This window comes from Bos grunniens, chromosome 10 (assembly GCF_055505025.1).
Source record: "Bos grunniens cultivar Pamir isolate PY7600 chromosome 10, Bosgru_T2T1.0, whole genome shotgun sequence".
NCBI classification, from domain to species: domain Eukaryota; kingdom Metazoa; phylum Chordata; class Mammalia; order Artiodactyla; family Bovidae; genus Bos; species Bos grunniens.
The window spans coordinates 93,681,123-93,702,950 of NC_141174.1; the positions used below are offsets into that span (position 1 = coordinate 93,681,123).

The following is a 21,828-nucleotide window of genomic DNA, read 5'->3' on the forward strand; positions in this document are numbered from 1 at the left end:
CAGGGAGCTGAGAGGCTGAGCCCCAGCCTGACTCTCAGCCGCATCTCCTCTGGTCTACACCACACAAGAGGGCAGGGCCAAGCCACACCATTCCTGCTTCTCCTCTGGTTATCTTTCTGCTCCTGGATGGGCTTCTTCTCCCCAAGGATGAATAATATTCCACCTCAGTCAACGCCTCCTCCATGAAGCTGTCCCCCAGCTTAGCCAGTAAGAGTAGCCTTTCTCTTGTATGGTGGTGGTGGTGATTTAGTTGCTAAGTCATGTCCAACTCTTGCAACCCCATGGATTGTAGCCTGCCAGGCTCCTCTGTCCATGGGATTCTCTAGGCAAGAATACTGGAGTGGGTTGCCACTTCTTCCCTAGAGGATCTTCCTGACCCAGGAATCGAACCCAGGTCTCCTGCATTGCAGGCAGATTCTTTTACCAACTGAGCTATGAGGGAAACCCTTCTCTTGTGTAACTGCCTGTAATATACACTTGTATTTATTTTATAACCTTACTGGTAACTACTCTAAGATGTGCATTCTGGTTCTGTCATATAGCATCTACATGCAACCATTCCAGGCCTCAGTTTCCTCATCTGTAAAATGGGGGTCATTATATCTACCCTCATGGAGTTGCAGTGAGGATTATAGGAGTTAATGTATGAAAAATGCCAGCAGAGTAAGGGATACAAAGTCTTCAATACATGATACATCTTATTGTGACTCTTAAAAACATAAGATCCTTGACAAGCTCCACTGATCAGAAGTTACGACTGAAGGACATCCCTGGAGGTCCAGTGGTTAAGAATTCACCTTGCGACGCAGGGAATACAGGTTCCAGCCCTGGTCAGGGACTTGAGTTCCCACACGCTGTGGAGCAACTAAGCCCGGATGCTGCAACTCCTGAAGCCTCGCACCAGAGGCTGTGCGCCACAATGAAAGTGCCTGCATGAGACAACAGAGATCCCACGCGCTGCAACCATGACCTGATGCAGCCAAATTAGTTCATTGGAAATAAAATTATCAACAAAGAATGCATTGCATGAGTTCAGTAGCATCAGCAGGAGATGGGGAGGCAGGATGCTGGGACATGAGCTGCCCTCGATGAGCAGGGTCTAGTGTGAAAAGGGAAGCCAAAATGTTAGTTGCTTAGTTGTGTCCAGCTTTTTGTGACCCCATGGACTGTAGCCTACCAATCTACAGGATAGACTGGCAGAGTGGGTGGCCATTTCCTTCCTCCAGGGGGTTTTCAGAAGAGCTAAATGCACTCAGTAGGAGAGAGGGGGAGAGGGTGGCCAGGAAAACAGCACAGGGGGAAGCCTGACCTGGGTCAGGCAAGCAAGAGTCCCCAGGTGGAAGGAAGAGTAGGTGGGGGGTGCGTAGGAGCAATGCCCACACACGTGAAAAAGCTGGTGTGTTTAGGGAACTAGTAGAGCCTGGTGTGGCTGGAACAAAGTGCAGTGAAAGTGGTGGGGAGTGTGCAGGCACACAGAGGACTTTGTTTGCTCCAGAAAGATACCTGATGATTGCTTTTTAGACCCCGAGGAGCCACTGGGGAACACTTTAGAATGAGGACTATGGACTGGATGGGATGATGATTTATGTGTGTGGGTAAAGACTTGACTGGCTGAAAAATGTATACATAGCCATAGCTACCTTTATCACACCTTCTACTGATGGAGAGTAGACAAAAGTAAGGCCTGGGGCCAGTCAATCATCTGGTTCTGTAGATACAATATTATAGCAAAGCCTTGACCACTCACTTACACATCACCTATGGCTGCTTTCCTACCACAAGAGCAGAGTTGAGATGGGCAGAGGCAACTGAGACTGTAGGATCTAAAATATTTACCACCTGGTCCTTTAAGGAAAAAAAATGCCAACTTTCTAAAAAGATGTGTAGCACAGTTTCCAAATAATACTAGAATATAAAATACTCTTTACCATAAATTCCCTATAGTCAATGATTCTCACAAAATACTTCTGTTGACTTTTCTCTGAGCTCTTGTCTGAGTGGCCTAAGTATGGTTGCAACTGATTAATGAGTGGATTTTCAACCCGAATGTGAGCTGATACTTTAATGTACACTGAGCAGTAAGACGGAAGCAAGACACCCGCTGCACAGGAGCCCCACTTCCTCAGCAATGATGCGAGAAGCTTCTTCGTTGATTCACGTAATTTTTGAATACTGGAGGGATATCTTTCTTTACATTTTGCACTATTCACAATGAAACTGCTACAGACTTGATGCCTATTTAAATTTAATCTGCACAATTAACATTCTCTCCACCACTTTCTTAAATCTAGAAAATCAACCACAAAATAAATCCTGGAAATTTTAATATTCAAGATGGTGACACAGGAGGATCTTCAACTCACGGACACACCGAATCTACAACTACATAGGGGACAATTCCCTCTGGAAAAAATCTGGAAACGAGCTGAGCGACTCCTACACGAGTGAATGAGAAAAATCGCACACTGAAGTTGCGGGGAGAGGTTGAGCAACCATCTTATCACAAACCCTACCCCCAGCACGGCAACACAGAATCAAGTGGAAACCCCCAGCTTCTCCTGAGAAGCAAAGAGTTTGGATGCCACAGCTGGCCACTTCCACCTGAGATATGGGACCCCAAATGTCTAGCTTTGAAGCCAACAGTGCTTGGATCCATGAGACCTGCAAGGCTGTGGGAAACTCATAGTTCTTAAAGGGCCCATGCAAACTCATCATGGCTAAACCACAGGGCTCGGAGCAGACAGCAAACAGACATTCACTCAGTCTTTTTGTGAAAGAGGTCTATTTGTTTATCTTGAAGCTTTGATCTAAAGGGCAGGCTTCAAATTTAACACACATCTTGGGACCAACTGCAATATTATCCAGGGACTGGGAGACCAGCAGAGGCCATTTTTGCACTCTCCTTCTGCTTCATGCTGCTGGCATCTCCCTGAAGTTAAAAGATGATTGTTCCTTGGAAGGAAAGCTATGACAAACCTAGACCGCATATTAAAAAGCAGAAACATCACTTTGTTGACAAAGGTCCATCTAGTCAAAGCTATGGATTTTCCAGTAGTCATGTACATATGTGAGAGTTGGACCATAAAAAAGGCTGAGAGCCAAAGAATTGATGCTTTGGAACTGGGGTGTGGGGGAAGACCCTTGAGAGTCCCTCGGACTGCAAGGAGATCAAACCAGTCAATACTAAAGGAAATCAGTCTTGAATATTCATTGGAAGAACTGATATTGAAGCTCCAATACTTTGGCCACCTGAAGTGAAGAGCCAACTCATAGGAAAAGACTCTGATGCTGATAAAGACTGAAGGCAAGAGAAGAGGGCAACAGAGGATGAGATGGTTGGATGGCATCACTGACTCAATGGACTTGAGTTTGAGCAAACTCCAGGAGGTGGTGAAGGACAGGGAAGCCTGGCGTCCTGCAGTCCACGGGGTCTCAAAGAGTTGGACACGACTGAGCGACTGAACACCAACAACAATCTCCTGGAAAGGAGCTTGTGCACATACATGGCACCTTGGTTTTTGTGGCTGCCAGCCAGGAGACATCCCTTGATTGCATGGCTCTGGTAGCCAGCAGGGCTTCTTTCAGAGGTTCGACAGGACTGCAACAAATGGAAAAATAGTTCTTAACAGGCTGTCCCCCAAGGGCACAGCACAGAGAAATGCCCAGTCTCACCTGTAAGAGCGATGGTGATTTAGTCATTCAGTCATGTCCAGCTCTTTGTGGCCCCATGAGCTGTGGTCTGCCAGGCTCCTCTGTCCAAGGGATTCTCCAGGCAAGAGTACTGGAGTGGCTTGCCATTTCCATCTCCAACTTCAAGAGCTGCTGCCTGAGGGTCCCGTTTCCAATCAGCCTCCATCTGGTTCTGACTAGATCCTCTCCACTGAGACACTGACAGGTCTTGGCACACCTTCAACTCTAGAAACCACTAACTCAAAGCAGGCTGCCCAGACAATCACACAGACACGAGGGCCAACCAAGAGCTCGGGCAGGGTAGAGCATTAAGTTTCATCAAGCTGTTTTTTCTAACACACAGAACCAATACAGAGAATCAAGTAAAGTGAAGACAGAGAGAAACATGTTCCAAATGAAAGAACAAGACAAAAAGCCCCAGAAAAAGGCCTTAAGTAAGTAGAGATAAGTAATTTACCTAACGAAGATTTCAAAATAACAGTCATAAATGTGTTTACTGAGGTCAGGAGAACAATGCCTGAACAAAGCGAGAATTTCAATAAAGAGAGAATATAAATAAGTACCAAGCATAAATCCCAGAGCTGAAACTCCAAAAGAGGAGGGCCAACAGCAGACTAGATGAAGCAGAAGAAAGGATCAGTGAGCGCAAAAGACAGGGTAGTGGGCTCACTCCGAGCAGCAAAAAGAAAAAAGGAATGAAAAAGACTGAAGCACACAACCAATATTTGCATTACAGGAATTCCAGGAAGAGAAGAGAGAAAGGGATAGAAAGCTTAGTTAAGAAATAATGGCTGAAAACTTCACGGTTAGTGAAGGAAACCGATATCCAGATCCACGAAGCTGCAAAATTTTCAAATAGATGAATCCAAACAGACCCACACCAACATACATTATAATTAAATCCTCGAAAGTCAAAGACAAGGGCTCATCTTAAAAGCAGCAAGAAAAAAACAATCTGTTATGCACAAGGTAACTTCCATATGACCCTGAGCATATTTTTCAGCAGAAACTTTGCAGGCCAAAAAGGAATGGCGTGATATATTCAAAGTGCTGGAAAAAAAAAAAAAAAAAAACAAAAACTGTCAACCAGAATTCTTCAGAATTGAAGGCGATAAAGAGTTTTACACATAAGGAAACATTGAAGGAGCTTGTAACAACTAGATTGGCCCTGGGCTTCCCTGGTAGCTCAGCTGGTAAAGAATCCGTCTGCAATGCAGGAGACCCTGCTTTGATTCCTGGGTTGGGAAGATCCCCTGGAGAAGGGATAGGCTACCCATTCAGTATTCTTAGGCTTCCCAGATGGCTCAGATGGTAAAGAATCCGCCTGCAATGTGGGAGACCTGGGTTCGATCCTGGATTGGGAAGATTCGCTGGAGGAGGGCATGGCAACCCATTCAGTATTCTTGCCTGGAGAATCCTCACAGACAGAGGTGCCTGGTGGGCTACAGTCCTTGGGGTTGCAAAGAGTCACACACAACTGAATGACTAAGCACAGCACAGCACAAACCGGCCCTAGAAGAAATGTTAAAGACACTTCTTTAAGGTGAAATAAAAGAGAACTAACTAGTAGGAACACAAAGTATAAATCTCACTGTTGAGAGTAATATACAAAAAACAATCTAATGTTGTAAAGGTGGTAGATTGTTACTTATAAAAGACAAAAGTAATAAAAATAACTATAACTAAAATAATTTGCTAATAAATATGTAAGATAAAAGGATGCTGAACAACAACATTCGAAAGAATAAAAACTGACCAGTATTTTACGTTCCACAAAAAATCAACTTGGAATGGACTGAGGACTTGAATTTAAGTCCTGAAGCCACGAAACTCCTAGAAGAAAACATAGGAAGTAAGCTCCTTAACACTGGCCTTGGTGATGATTTATAAAAAATCTGATACCAAAGCAAAAGCAACAAAAGCAAAAATAGACAAGACGGACTGCATCACACTAAAAGCTTCTGCACAGCAAAGGAAACCATCAACCAAATGAAAAGGCAACCTACAGTATGGGAGAAAACACCGCATATCTGATAAAGGGCTAATATACAAAAGAAAGAACGCATATAACTTAATAGCAAAAAAAAATCATCCAATTAAAAAATGGGCAGAGGATCTCTCTAGATATTTTTGTAAAAAAGATATACAGATGGCCAACAGGTATACAAATAGGTGCTCAATAACACTAATCATCAGGTAAATGCAAATCAAAGCCACAACAAGATATCAACTCATATCTGTTCAAACGGCTATTATCAAAAAGATAAGAAATATCAGGTGTTGGCAAGGATATGGAGGAAAGGGAACCCTTGTGCGTGGTTGGTGAGAATGCAAATTGGTACAATCACTTTGGAAAGCAGTATGAAGAGTCCTCAAGATACTAAAAATGAGACTATCATATGATGCAGAATCCCACTTCAGGGCATTTATTCTGAGGAAATGAAGTCACTGTCTTGCAAAGATAGCTGCACCTTCATGATCACTGCGGCATTATTTACAACAGGCAAGACGTGGAAACAGCCTCTGTGTCCCCTAGTGAATGAACAAATAAAGAAAATCTGGGAATGAGTACAGACAATCCAGAGGAGCCCAGGAATACTAGAGTGGGTAGTCTATCCCTTCTCCAGGGGATCTTCCCAGTCCAGGAATCAAACGGGGATCTCCTGCATTTATATATACAATGGAATATTACTCAGATATACTAAAGAAGGAAATTCTGCCATTTGCAATAACTGGACCTTGAAGCATTATGACAGGTGAAATAATTCAGAGAAGGACAAATACTATGACATCTCTTGTATGTGGGATCTAAAAACAAAAAGCCTGATCTCACAGTTGCAGAGAGCAGACTGGCGGTTGCCAGAGGTGGGGGGTTGCGAGGTGGGTGAAATGAGTGAAGGTGACCCAGAGATACCAGCTTCTAATTATGAGGTAACAAGTTCTGAGGATACACGTACGCATTAGTAATACTGTATTGTGATACCAGCTTCTAATTATGAGGTAACAAGTTCTGAGGATACATGTACGCATTAGTAATACGGTATTGTGATACCAGCTTCTAATTATGAGGTAACAAGTTCTGAGGCTACACGTATGCATTAATAATACTGTATTGTGTATCTGAGATTTGCTTAGAGAGTAGATCTTATATTTTTCCATCAAAAGAAAAAAATTTCTAACTGGGTGGTGATGATGTTAACTTACTATGTTGATAATTTTGCAATGTATGTCTATCAAACCATTGTATGTTCACTTAAAACTAATACAGTGTTATTTGTCAGTAATGTCTCAGTTTTAAAAATCTGAGCCAATGCAGATAAAACTGTGATCTAGACTAAGTCACATACATAAAGTTTTTTTATTTTTAATCCATATGAACCATGTCTTTCCTGAGCATTTTTCCTGCAATGAATTTCTCTGTTCAGAATTTTCCAAGGGTGTATGATGCTGTAGAAAGATTTTTAAGATGTGAGTAGTTAACAGATACTTAAATACAAATTAAAACATTCTTTGGAGGGAGGGGGAGTTCTCTGCTTTCACCACAATAATATTAAGAAGAGCACTTAATAAACTGTGCTTTTTTTTTTTTTAAGTCCTGATTTATAGCATTTACTGATTTCCTCAGTCTAAAAATATCCCCACCATTGCTGTTTGAAGCTACCAACATGATATCACTGAACATGGGCTGGGGAGATGTGAGATACTTTCTATGCACTTCCCCCATGCAGGTAAAAGAAATGTAAGTAACCTCAAGAGCACAGATAATAGTAAAATGTGGTAACACCCAATAAGTTGTAGATTTTTGAGTACTTATTACCTGTTTTAAAAATTTATTTAGCAGCATGATTTAATTTTAATAATGACTCACAGAACTCCAGAAATTGAACGGTCAGCTCTCATGAGCCTGTATGAGGCGGTCCCTGCACACCGCTAAGTGGAGACAGAGAGAGCAGCCAGGGCGCTCCTGCAAGACAGCCAGAGGCCGCCATGGGGTGGGATGAGTGGGGCCCCGGGGCAGAAAAGGGTCATGAAGCCGAGAGCTGCGAGGAAGACACAGCCTTCAGAACTAGTGGCTTCACGAATGCAGGGAGATGAGGAAAGTAGAGGTGCTCTGAGTTGATTCCCAGGTTGGGGGTGGTGGGCCTGAGTGGAAGGGGTGGTCCCGTGAGCTAAGCCAAGGATTTCAGCAGATACGGGGTAGAACATGGTGACTGCATTCTCAGCCATCCTGTCTCTTCTACAGGCCACAGTGCTGGAAGGCCGTTGCTGCTTACTGACTAGAGGAATGAATGCGCAGCTTAGGTGAGCACGTGTCCCAAACTGAAAAGTTCTCAGTGTAAAGTGAAGTAATTCCTTCAGAGGAGGCAACCACCAACTGTTGCTCTGGAAAAAGAACAATTTCCTATCAATTGCTAATACTTATAAATTGCATAAAAACAGGTTAAGTAAAACTTTAACCTAAATCAGGTCTCAGTTCAGTTGAGTCCCTCAGTCGTGTCCTAGAGTGAAGTCAGGTCTAAGGTAAGGCAAAAACCTCTCGTGCTGAATTATTTTAAGTCTCCACAGTGAGCAAATATTGCTCACTTAGATAATATATACCTATCATTAGTGTGAATGACACCAATCATCCGAAAATGCAGTCTTGGGAATTTTAGCTAAACTTTGAGAGGAAAGCCCTTCTTCTCAAAGACCAACAGAGAATTTCCTCTTTCAATCCTAGTTGTCTTAAATGTGTCAGAGATCAAGAGGCAACATTAACATTTAAGAAATAGCTCAGCTATGTCTGTTTACCATTCATCAGCAAGACGAATTTGTCTTCCTCTTTAGGCCTCGGTACTGAGGCCCCACAGAATGGGGCGGGCTGTACAGGTGAGCGGGCGTGGGGTCTCACACAGAGGGAAACTGGATTCCCGGCTTGGCCTTAGGAACTCCTCCCCCTCTGTTCTTCCCATCCTCTGCCTCCTGGCTGTCCCCACCACAGGCTAGCTCGCTCGTGCTAAGTCACTCAGTCACGTCTGACTCTGTGCGACCCCATGGACTGTAGCCCGCCAGGCTCCTCTGTCCATGGGACTCTCCGGGCAGGAATACTGGAGTGGGCTGCTGTGCCCTCCTCCAGGGGATCTTCCCCACCCAGGGATCAAACTCAAGCCTCTTATTTCTCCTGCACTGGCAAGTGGGTTTTTTGACCACAGGCGCCACCTGGGAAGACCCATAAATACCTCCTGCTGTGGAAGAGAGAACTGGATAAGGAGCAGCCAGGGCAAAGGTGTCCCATTCCAGTGGCGGGCAGACAGCCTCAGGCCTACTGCCCTGCTGCCCACAAGGGACGGAGTGCCTGCGTCTACCTGAAATGAGGCAGCCTCCTTTCCCACGGTGCTAAGCACAGGTACACGTGCCCAGAATATTCTCAGTCACTCCTCCCCCTTGTCAGCCAGGTGACTCTCTCAGCTTCAGCCTCTGGGGTCTCATGAAGCTTGCTGTGCCCAGCGCCAGGCCTAAGGGCCCCCTCTCTCTCCTGCGAGCCAAGGCTTTCCCACACACATGACCCACGGCTGCATCCTCAGCATCCTGTCCTGTTCCCTGTTGGGAGCTCCGGGTTGTCTTACCCTCAGACACCCCACAGATATGCACCCTCCTCTGCTCAGGGTTTTGGTCGCTCCAACGTGGTTTCTCAGGAAAAGCTGTGGTTTTGCAACACCAGAGGCCTTTCTTTAAATAGCTCCACGTAAATATGTACTAAAGCTAAATGGGAAAATTTTGTTTACTTAGTGGCTTTACTAAATCTATCGACAAATATTTGGGGCACCTACTGTGAGTCAAGTGCATCTGTACAGACGCGGTGCCGTGGTGATGCACTGATGGCATAAAGGCCATCTCTAAACATGAGCAGCCATGTTCAGGGATAACTCGAGCTGTGTTTTCAGCGGCAGTGTCCTTCTTCTCCCACTTCCTTTTAAGAAGTCACACTTGGATATGTGCCATGGGAAAACACAGCAGATATTCTTCACAGCAGCATGTGATATGTGTACAGATCAAAACTCTACACGTAATAATAACTTGGGACTAGACAAGGCTGTCCCTTTGATTTCCTATGCCTTCTGAATGTCACTGTACTAAGGAGTAAAAGCTGGCTTTCAAAATACTTCCCTGATATCTACTGGGCACACACAGTGGCCCAAGGTGAGAACTGACCCAAAGCATATGGATGATACAGAAACACAGAGTCACCACCACCCTCACCGTGGGGACAGAGGAGACAGGCAGGTTCAGGAAGATTCTTGGAAGGGAGAGAACCTGGATTGAAGGAAGCTGAAAGGGTCTGCATCATTCAAAAAAGGGTGACACAGACAATCCAGACAATGCTCACTTAAAGAGGACATATATTACATATCTGGGGGACAGAAACGGGCTAGACGAACTTCCCAACAACTCTGTGATTCTGTGTTCTTATGGTCAGGAGAAGTGCATCTCAGATATATTTGCCACCAAAGGCAACAGTATAGAAAGTGAGGATAAAATCAACACTCTAATAAAATCCAAGTAGAATTAGTTGGATACTGAGGTCCTCAACAGAGCAGAAACTTGAAGAGTGTATTTTTAGGATGCAGAAGTATAATGGTGTTATTAAAAAAATTCTCCCCACCTTGTTTCCATGGATACATTTTCTATGTTAGCACAGGAAATAGAAAACAAAAAACCCCCATGCGATACATCTCAAGTAGTGGGGACTGAGGATGCACTGAAAATGTGTTTTATCACCGGAGATCAGCAGCGACTAGAAAGGAGCAAGTGACTCTCCCCACCTTTCCCTCCTGGGTCCCAGCGCCCGCCATACTCTTCCCGTCTTACAGAGAAGGCGGTGGGTGAGGCTGTCTGAGCATTAAGCCCCTGTTTCGTGCACACTGAGGGTAAGCACCTGAATCATGCAGATGTCTCTCAGCCGGGCCACCTGCCTGGAGGGGCAGGATTGGGGGAGACTAGAGGTCAGGGCAGCAAGAGGCGAGGCACACCCAGAGAAGCCAGCCTGAGGGTGGGAACTCCAGGGCCGTGGGGGCGGTGGGTTGGGGGGAGGGGGGCCCCTTGCTCCCCACTGTCTACCCTACAGCTTTGGAAAGTGACAGCTAGATTTCTGCGGCAGTTTGAGAACCAACGAAAGGTGACCCTTACATCATCCCAAACAAAAGTGTTTCTGGAAGTCTGCTTCAGCACCCGTCACGTCACGGGAAAGCATTCCTGGGAGGCTCGGTGAGTCTGCGCTGACTCTGGCAGGAGCTGGACTGTGTGCACAGCTACGTGGGCCCCTCTATCGCCTGTGAGAGGGCGCGGGGAGCTGGCTCTGGGGTACGATTCAGCAGGGGAGGGAAGGGCCAGACCTCCAACAGAAATATTGTGAGAGCCACACATGCAGGTCACATATACAGTTTTACGTTTTCTAGTAGCTGCATTGAAAAATAAACAGGTGAAATTAGTTTAATATTTTAAGCACAGTATGTGCAAGATGTTATCGTTTCAACATGGAATCAACATGCGACTGAGATATCTTTAATGAGCTAATCTATGTTCTTTTTTCATACTAAGTTCCTAGAATCTCATAATGGTTCACACGTGGAGGACGTTACCATTGGATGAGCTGCAGTTCAGTCTGGGAAGGGCAGGTCTAGGGCATAAGCTGGGCAAACACAGAGCATGCTGGGGGTCATCTGGACACAGGATTCTGAGCCGCCTGGGTCAGGGGCCTCAAGCTCAGGAGGGGAAAGCTGGAGGGCCAGAAGTGAAAACCAGCTCCTGACTCTATCAAATCCAGAACAGCCTCTGCTCATCAACCTGTGATTGGAATTCACATAACAGAATCTTGAAACCATTCCTCTTAGCCAGTAGCGCTTAAACTTCCGAGTGAGTCAGAAGCACCTGGAAGGTTTATTAGAACAGGCTGGCAGGGGCTTCCCTGATGATCCAGTGGTTAAGAATCTGCCTGCCAGGACAGGGAACGCAGCCTCCGATCTCTGGATCAGGAAGATCCCACGTGCCACAGGAGAATGAAGCCTGCACGCCTAGAACCCGTGCTCCTCAACAAGAGAAGACACCGCAGTAAAGTTCACACACTTCAGCTAGAGAGAGTAGCCCTCACTCACCGCAACTAGGGAAAGCCCACACGCAGTAATGAAGAGCCAGCAGAGCCATAAACAAACAAACAAACAAACAGGTTGCCCAGGCCCACCCACTGAACTTCTGATTCTGTAGTTGAGCTCTGTAAGTCTGACAAATTCCTGGGGCCACTACTGCTCCTGGGAACCACATTTAGAGAACCACTGCTCTAGTCTAACCTCCAGCCAATGTGTGACCTTCCTAGACAGCTTTTCCCACTGAAGGCTCATTGTACTTCTATTTGATTACCTCCCATGGTACTGAACTCACTACCCACAAAGGCCACCGATTCCACTTCAATTCTAATAATTCTTTCACATATTAAGCCTAATATGATACCTTAAAACTTTCCACTGCTCCTGCCTTCAGGGCTCCATTTCTCCTTCCTCACTCAAAGTCTTCACAAAACTAAAGATCTGTTCCGTTCCTTTTTCTCACTCCCTGGCACCTACATCCTTTGTATCTTGTTTTAGGCAATTATGACAGGCTTAGTATTATGCATTATTATTACAGCAAAGTTCTATTCTCCCCTAATATTTACAACAATTTCAAGATTAAATAGTTTACTATAAAACAAAATACAGTCATCCCTTGGCATCCATGGGACCCACCCCCCAGTCGTCCTCCACCCCCATGGATATCAAAATCCACAGACATTCAAGTCTCTTGTATAAAATGGCATGGTAGTATGAACCCTGAAAAGCTTATCTCAAAACAAGGTTTCATAACTGCAAACTTGGCCAATTCAGTCCCTATTTCTGCCTCTACTATCCCCAAAATAAGTCACGTGTGTGAAAGTGCTTTTAAAGCAGGCACTTCCACATGCCTGTCCCCATACTGATATTAGTCCGTGATGATGATTGCACACATTTTCACTGTCAGAAACAAAGATTCCACTAAGCCAAATGGATTCACATTAAATAGCTCTCCTGCATTCAGAGATTATCTCCTTCCTATTTTCCAGGGCTGAAACAACCTTCCTGTCATGAGGGTGAGGAGGTGCTCAGTGAAATTCCGAAGGCAGGAACTTCTCTTGTGTAGCTCTGGAAAGCCCTGTGCAAAGTCCAGGTCAAATTGGTCTCAGTCTGCTCTCAAACAGCCTCTGTCCTGTAATGTTAGTCAGAAAGCAGACTGCCTCCTCCAAGGCCGGCCATGATTTTCTCCTGCTACTACCCCGGGGAACAAGGGAGTCTTTTCGGGAGCTGCTCATTGGGTGGGCTGTGCTTTCTGACTTCACAACAAAACCACTTCCCCTTATTGGACATGAGACACGTGCGTCTCCCAGAGGCTTTGCTACGGCTGTGTGTCTCCCTCCTCCTGAGAACACGGACAGGTGATGCAGTCTGACGGACCTCACCAGCTGCAGCCCCGCACTTGCCCCAGGGCTCCAAGCCTGCCACGGACGCCTGGTGTTTGAGAGCACTATGCTCCCCAGCAAGAATACACAGAAGAACTACAGAAAAAAGATCTTCACAACCCAGATAATCACGATGGTGTGATCACTCACCTAGAGCCAGACATCTGGAATGCAAAGTCAAGTGGGCCTTAGGAAGCATCACTATGAACAAAGCTAGTGGAGGTGATGGAATTCCAGTTGAGCTATTTCAAATCCTAAAATAGGCCAGCAAATTTGGAAAACTCAGCAGTGGCCACAGGACTGGAAAAGGTCAGTTTTCATTCCATTCCCAAAGAAAGGCAAATGCTTTGGGATTTGCTTAAAGTTTAAGAATGCTTAAACTACCGTATAATTGCACTCATCTCACACGCTAGTAAAGTAATGCTCAAAATTCACCAAGCCAGGCTTCAGCAATACGTGAACCATAAACTTCCAGATGTTCAAGCTGTATTTAGAAAAGAGGAACCAGAGATCAAATTGCCAACATCCACTGTATCATCAAAAAGGCAAAAGAGTTCCAGAAAAACATCTACTTCTGCCTCATTAACTATGCCAAAGCCTTTGTGTGGATCACAACAAACTGTGGAAAATTCTGAAAGAGATGGGAATATCAGACCACCTGACCTGCCTCCTGAGAAATCTGTATGCAGGTCAAAAAGTAACAGTTAGAACTGGACATGGAACAACAGACTGGCTCCTAATTAGGAAAGGAGTATGTCAAGGCTGTATATTGTCACCCTGCTTATTTAACTTATATGCAGAGTACATCATGAGAAATGCTGGACAAGATGAAGCACAAGCTGGTATCAAAATTGCTGGTAGAAATATCAATAACCTAAGATATGCAGATGATACCACCCTTATGGCAGAAAGCGAAGAACTACAGAGCCTCTTGATGAAAGTGAAAGAGGAGAGTGAAAAAGTTGGCTTAAAACTCAACATTCAGAAAACTAAGATCGTGGCATCTGGTCCCATCACTTCATGGCAAATAGGTGGAGAAACAGTGGAAACAGTGACTTAATTTTTGGGGCTCCAAAATCAGTGCAGATGGTGACTGCAGCCATGAAATTAAAAGATGCCTGCTCCTTGGAAGAAAAGTTATGACCAACCTAGACAGCTTATTAAAAAGCAGAGACATTACTTTGCCAACAAAGGTCTGTCTAGTCAAAGCTATGGTTTTCCCATTAGTCATGTATGGATGTGAGAGTTGGACTCTAAGGAAAGCTGAGCACCAAAGAATTGATGCTTTTGAACTGTGGTGTTGGAGAAGACTCTTGAGAGTCCCTTGGAGACTCAAGGAGATCCAACCAGTCCATCCTAAAGGAGATCAGTCCTGGTTGTTCATTGGAAGGACTGATGCTGAAGCTGAAACTCCAGTACTTTGGCCACCTCATGCGAAGAGTTGACTCATTGGAAAAGACCCTGATGCTGGGAGGGATTGGGGGCAGGAGGAGAAGGGGACGACAGAGGATGAGATGGCTGGAAGGCATCACTGACTCGATGGACGTGAGTTTGGGTAAAATCCGGGAGCTGGTGATGGACAGGGAGGCCTGGCGTGCTGCAGTCCATGGGGTCGCAAAGAGTCAGACATGACTGAGCAACTGAACTGACTGACGCTCCCCTTATTCTAATGGCCAAGGCTTGCAGGAATGAGAATGTGGGCTGCACTGAAACTGGGCTGGGGGGTAGGTGCTATGGGGGAGGCAATGTTGACACCCCCTCTGCTTTGACCAGGCCAGCTTAGGAAGAGCTGGTGTAAAGCTGGGATCCCGGAAGCCTCCTTCTGCTATACATGTCTGACCCCTGGACTGTGTTTTCCAGACCCCTGAAATCCCACAGGCATGGAGGGGGCCCTTCCAGAGGACTGGCAGATGGTCCCTGACCTCAGAAAGTAGGAGATCCAAGAAAGAAAATCACCTTTAGAAATGAGGCAGGCAAATTTTTTCTGTAAAGGGCCAGAGAGCACTTTTTTAGGGTTTGCTGGGCACACGGTCTCCACTGTACCCGCTCGACTCTGCTGTTGAATAAAAGCAGCCACAGGTGCTATGTAACCAAGAGTGAGGCTGTGAGCCAATAAAACTTTATTTACAAAGCAGGCCACGCTTGGCCCGTAGCTTGTAGCCCTCTGTCCTAGAGGACACCGAAAAAATCACAGCCAGCCTCAGTCGGTCCTGTGTTCTGTGCTTCTCGAGCACCCAGTTCACACCTCCCCACGCTGTGCTCTAGAAACGTGTCCTATTTATCTGTCTGTGGACCCCATGGCTTCCGGAGCAGAGGCTGTGTCCCTGGAACCAGACGGAACAGCTCGTTAATATTAATACTTTATCTGGGGAGAAAGTGTGAGAGTGCTGCAGGGGAAGCTGATGTTGATAGCAGACAAACCTCCTGGGGCATTTCCAGCCTTTTGGCAAAAATTTACAGGAACAAGGGAATCTTTTCAGGAGATGCTGATTAGGTGGGCTGTGCTAGGAAAGATCCAGGAAGAAAAGATCTTTGCTGATGTCAAGCACCAGCAGGAGATAGCCGCCTGGCTTCCAATTTCATCCTTTGTTAAAATGCAGACCCATGGGTGGATTCTGACATCAGGGCTAAACCCCAGAAAGCAGTGCTACCGGAGCTGCCTGTAGACGGGCTGCTCCCACCCCCAGGGAGCCTTCCTGTCACAGACCCATCAACTTATTCACTGCAGCCTCCTTTGATGAGGAGGAAAAACACCATGGCTGGCCAGAGATATAAAAATCCTTTGTTATCGGAAAGTCTAAAGTGTCTCTCCAGGCCAGTGTAGCACCGGTAGGTGACGTCAATGGCTCAGGACATCTGAGCCACGCGTTTTCACCCTTCTCAGAACAGCAGCTAATTTATGGCAGTAAAGACATTTCTATTTCGAGCCTCAGAAAAGAGGAGGTGGCCCCTCTTCTTCTGCATCCCTAAGTCCTGTGCGAAGGGCTTGCCTCCACCCCGGGAGGCAGGAAGAGCTTACAGGTGGCAAGAAGGCAGGACCAGAACATTCACGTCCATCCCAGCTCACCGACGGCTTGGGAACCCACTAGGTGCCAGGCAGCACAGGCACGCAAGCACAGCCCAAGGACCCTGCTGGAGAGAAGAGGGCAGGGAGGCACACGGGTAGCATCATAAGGGTGGGCACAACACAGCAACGAAGGCACTTCAGGGGCTTGAGGACGGAGCTGGAACTTGATGTTTCTGGGGCTGGACCATGGCTGGCTGGCGGAATTTGGGGACATGGAGCTGCAGGGAGAATGATAACAGGAGACAGGGTCGGATTCACTAAGAAAGAAAGTGGCAAAGGAGAAGGAGCAAGCCCTGGCCAGCGGCGGAGGCTGTGCTTGGCTTTGGATGTGGGTTGACTTGACTCATTTCTGAAAAGGCGTGAACGCACCCAGTGGGCCTGTGTCCTGCACTGTGGTGTCACAGCCCCTACGCTGGCTTGCCCTGCCTGGGTTCACTAGTGTGTCTCTAAAAAGCCCCCAGGATATCCTATGGTTCTCCCTGCACCCATTTCACCTCTCACGCAGACCTCATCCTTCCGCCTGCAATGTCTAAGCTTGGCGGCTGAATTTTTTTTTTTACCTATGAAAGTCAGTTCCCCTCCTTCCTCAGAGGTCTCCAAGGACTTGCTTCTCTGCATGGACTTAAGGTATTAACACATAACTGACTGGAGACATAGTAACACCACAGGTATCAGTTTCTACAAAAATCCCCCTAGTGAAAACTGCTTGATTCCAGATGAAACCATGCTGATGGAGGCATTTTTATGTTGAACTAAACCTTTCAAAAAAGTACATGGTTGCTTTTGTTATTCTGGAATGCTTTTCTAATATTCTTAAGAAAGAAGAACAGAGCTGGAGGTATCACACTTTGTTATTCCAAACTATGCTACAAAGTCATAGTAGTCAAGACAGGATGGTACTGGCATAAAAACAACACACAGATCAACGTACCTATTGATGTAGATCACCAGAGAGTCCAGATATAACCCACATATATATATGTATGGTCAATTAGTTTATGACAAAGAAGCCATGAATATACAAAGAGGAAAGAATAGTCTGTTTAGTAAATGATGTTGGAAATTAAATACCTACACGGGAAAGAATGAAACTGAACCACTGTCTTACACCATACACAAAAATCTACTCAAAATTGATTACAGTTTTGAACATAAGACCTGAAATCATGAAACTCCTAGAGGAAACCATAGGAGATAAGCTCCTTGACACTGGTCTTGGCAGTGATTGTTTTGATAGCAAAAGCAAGGGCAAAAAAAGACCCCAAAAATAAATAATTGGGACTACACAAAGTCATCAAGAAAATGAAAAGATATCATACCAAATGGGAGAAAATATTTGTAAATCACATAGCTGATAAGGGAGTTAGCATCTAAAAAATATAAAGAAATCATACAAAAAAAAAAAAAGAAATCATACAACTCAATAGCAATAGTAAACAAACAATCCAATTAAAAAATGCATGGAGGATTTAAACAGACATTTTTCTAGAGAAGACTTCCAGGTACACAAATAGGTTTTCAACATCACTAATTATCAGGGAAATACAAATCAAAGCCATAATGAGATATAAACTCACACTCATTAAAATGGCTATCACCAAAAAGTAAAATAAAATAAAATAAAATGGCTATTACCAAAAAGTAAATAAAAAACAGAACAGGAGTGGTCCAGGATGTCGAGAAAAGGGAATCCTTGTGCACGGCTGGTGGGAATGTAAACTGGTGCAGACAGTATGGGAAAGAGAAGAGGAGTTCTTAAAAAAATTAAAAATGGGACTACCATATGATCCAGAAATTCCACTCCTGGGTATTTATCCAAAGGAAATAAAATCACTAGCTCGAAAAGATATATACACCCCATACTTACTGCAGCGTTATCTACATTAGCTAAGACGTGGAAACAACCCAAGTGTCTGTGGATGGCTGAATGGATAAAGAAAAAGTGGTTTCTATACACACAATGAAATATTATTTAGCCACAAGAAAGAAGGAAATCTTGCCAATTAAAACGACATGGATAGAGCTTGAGGGCACCATGTAAGTGAAGTAAGTCAGGTGGAGAAAGATACAATATGTAATCATTTATATGTGGAGTCTAAAACAAAAACTCACTCATACAGACAATAGTTTGGTGGTTGCCAGAGGTAGGGGTGGGGTGGGTGAAACGGATGCAGGAAGTCAAAAAGTACAAGCTTCCAGTTATAACAAGTAAGCGCTGAGGATGTGGTGTATAACCTGGGCTATGGTTAGTAATGCCACGTTGCATATTTGAAATTTGCTAAGAGTTGGTATTCAACATTCTCATTAAAAGAAAAAACTTGTAACCATGTATGGTGATAGATGTTAACTACACTTACTGTGGTGATCACTTCACAATATATACAAATACCGAATCATTAGTTTCTAAAGAAGCATGGACATGGATACCTTCCAAGGGTTTACATACCAGCTGGAAGCTCACTGCACTCAGCCTGTGTCCTCGGAAGCCACCTTCTCACCGGGAAGAGCCCAGGAATCTTCAGTCTGCAGTTCCCTAGTTTACCTGCTTGCCTGGCCAGGCTTCCTCCTGACCCCAGCCACCTCCCAGGTCTCCGACACGTTACCCGAAAGGGATTAAGCCCTGAAGCCCTTCATATCCTTGATAGACACTGTCCCTTCGGTTAAAATCTTCATCTAAGTCAAAGGCCATGTTTGAAAGGTTTTAAAAAATAGATCACACACACACAAACACACACAATGGAATACTATTCGGCCATAAAAAGAATGAAATCTTGCCATTTGCAACAACATGGATGGATTTGGAGGGTATTACGTGAAGCGAAATAAGGCAGAGAAAGACTGTATGATATCACTTATATGTGGAATATAAAAAATAAAATGAACAAACAAGAAAGACAGACTCAGGTATAGAGAACTAGTGGTTACCAGTGGGAAAAAGGAAGGGAGGAGAGGAAAACTGGGCAGGGAATTAAGAGGCATAAACTACTAGGCATCAGATAAATACGCTACATGGATATATGGTACCACACAGGGATTACAGGCAATATTTTATAATAACTATAAATGGACTATAACCTTTAAAAAATTGTGAATCACTATGTTGTACTGAAATTTACATAATATTGCACATCGAGTATATCTAAATAAATAAATTTTTATTAAAAAATAGACCATTGGTAATTATGTTTGTTGAATAGCTTTTAATCAACAAACTTTAAAGCATAAAGTGACAATACACACAATCCAGTACTAGAGTATAAATCAATAAGAAAAAATGACACACCATTGCTGTTCTCTATGATAAAACTACCTAAATAAAGTTCCTAAATATAGCAACATTAAAATTCTTTTACTTCAGAAAACACTCAAATACATTGTTCTGCATGCTGCTGCTGCTGCCAAGTCGCTTCAGTCGTGTCCGACTCTGTACGACCCCATAGATGGCAGCCCACCAGGCTCCCCCGTCCCTGGGATTCTCCAGGCAAGAACACTGGAGTGGGTTGCCATTTCCTTCTCCAATGCATGAAAGTGAAAAGTGAAAGGGAAGTCGCTCAGTTGTGTCCGACTCTTCGCAACCCCATGGACTGTAGCCCACCAGGCTCCTCCGTCCATGGGATTTTCCAGGCAAGAGTACTGGAGTGGGGTGCCATTGCCTTCTCTGATTGTTCTGCATGACATAATGGTTAAAGAAAATCGCAGTACTAATTGCAAATGATTTCTGTTTTTGACACGAATTTATAGGGGTGAAATGCTCAAATAAATATATACTTTTCATGTAAGAAATTAAGGTAGAAAATTAGAATAGCTTTTATTTGGAAGAAAAAACATTTTATGATCTCATTAAATATATTGGTCCTGCGCCGTTCAGTCACAAGCTAAATCATAACCTATGGAGCATTACTAATAAAGTGCATAGGCTTGCTGGAGAATCTTTTCTTTTACTCTTTGTCTAAGGGCCTCATTTTGCCCTAAAGCCTCTAAATTGGCAACTACCATAGATACAGAGAAAGACAGACAGAGAGCAGTGGTGAGGGGGTAAGGGATGCATGGTCACGCCGACAAAGCACATGAAGCAAACTGAAGGCCTTACCTGCTTGTTTTTGTCAGTGCTACAACACAGTTTCTTGAGGGAGACGAAATGCCTGATCTTCCTAATAACATGAATAATCCATGATTAGTGAGTCAGACATGAGACAATTCAACAAGTCAGCAAACGAAAACATCAACAGAATCTTCTTCAAGTAAAAAACTCCAGGGTCCATTCTGGGGCAGGTTTTAAATTCCAATAAAACACAATCTATAAAAGATGCATTTTTTTTTTTTTTAAACACACAATCTACACCTGCCTTCAAAAACTGGGCTCTCCTTTTAATCACGGCTGGCTCCGAAACACTCTCCTAATGGATACTACATTTCTAACTGACTCCTGAGGGCTGGCTCCTAGACAGCCTTGGTGACAGGATGAAATGCTACTCCAAACGAAATGGGTTTTAATTCTGCAGACACGAACACTTTTATGGCTTATATAGAAGGCACTCATTTGGTGAGTACTCAGGTACTGACCAAAGTCCATGGTTGCTATTTTTATATTTAATATTCCACACTCTTTCACAGCCTGGTCATCATGCACAATGGCACTTTTCAGGGCAGAGAGAAGTCCTCTTATTTTCAGTTCATGGACAGAACCCCGAGACAGCCTGTGGTCTTGGCCGTCACCACAGGGAGACGGAAAAGACAACAGGTGTCTTAGTGATACACAAAGGTCAGCTCCAGGCAGACTTTTCTCGAGCGCAGCTAGAATTTCACAGGGCCACGTTAGGTTCCACAGTAAGGAACCTCTTTTCTGTGTTTCTGTTTCTGTCTCTTTGGTTCTGTTTTCTCTGGAGGACTCTGAAGAGAGAATCGAATATGCTGGTTATTCTGTATTGAGCTTCACTAAATAGGAAGAGGTAAAATGTCCCCACCCTTAATAAGACTTTCTTCTGATAGTTCACTGGGGGAAATACGGGTGGGGTGTGGGAAATAACACTGCCTCTGGACAACAGAACTTCTTGCTCTTACCTGTAAAATCAGAAAGATCAGAAAAACTCAACCTGACAGAAATCACCAAACAGTAACATGGTCTCCTCTGCTTTGTAAGCTAATAATTCTGGTCATACACAACACACAAGTCCATCTTAGGAAGAAAACACAGTCCCCGGATGCAGTCGGAAACAATGACGTGACGGCCGGCGTGGCCCTGAGTTCTGACTGCTGCTGGGAACGGCCCCGAGGAGGCCTGCGTGCTCAGGGGAGGCAGGGGGGCCCTCAGGGGCCTTTCTCTGCAAACTCGTGACCTCTGCTCAGGGCATGCCGGTGCCCCCGCCACCTGGAGTGAAGCAGAGCAGCAGGAAACATGGGACAGTGGTCTCTGAACTGAGCAGGAACAGTTTCAAAACTAACCAGTAAGTGAAATCAGAGGGATAGCACCCTACAGACACTTTGCTGGCTACAGATTGCCTTCCAACCTTCCCCAGTGGCTCAGACAGTAAACAATCTGCCCGCAATGCTGGAACCTGGGTTCCATCCC

General features: G+C 44.8%; 1 protein-coding gene across 11 annotated transcripts in view; it reads right to left on the reverse strand.

Moving 5' to 3' along the window:
- Positions 1–21,828, reverse strand: part of PDE8B (phosphodiesterase 8B) — a 298,935-nt gene that overhangs the window by 49,417 nt on the left and 227,690 nt on the right. For 9 of the 11 annotated variants that reach the window (XR_015135515.1, XM_086323153.1, XM_086323157.1 and 6 more), the window contains one exon: positions 20,350–20,410. Coding sequence is in view for 10 of the 11 variants with exons in the window: in XM_086323153.1 (XP_086179279.1) it covers positions 20,350–20,410 (61 nt within the window). In the remaining variant the exon portion in view is untranslated. Of the gene's footprint in view, positions 1–11,309; positions 11,335–19,444; positions 19,927–20,349; positions 20,411–21,828 lie in introns of those variants that run through there. The other 2 variants (XM_086323158.1, XM_086323159.1) reach the window with 2 other exon arrangements.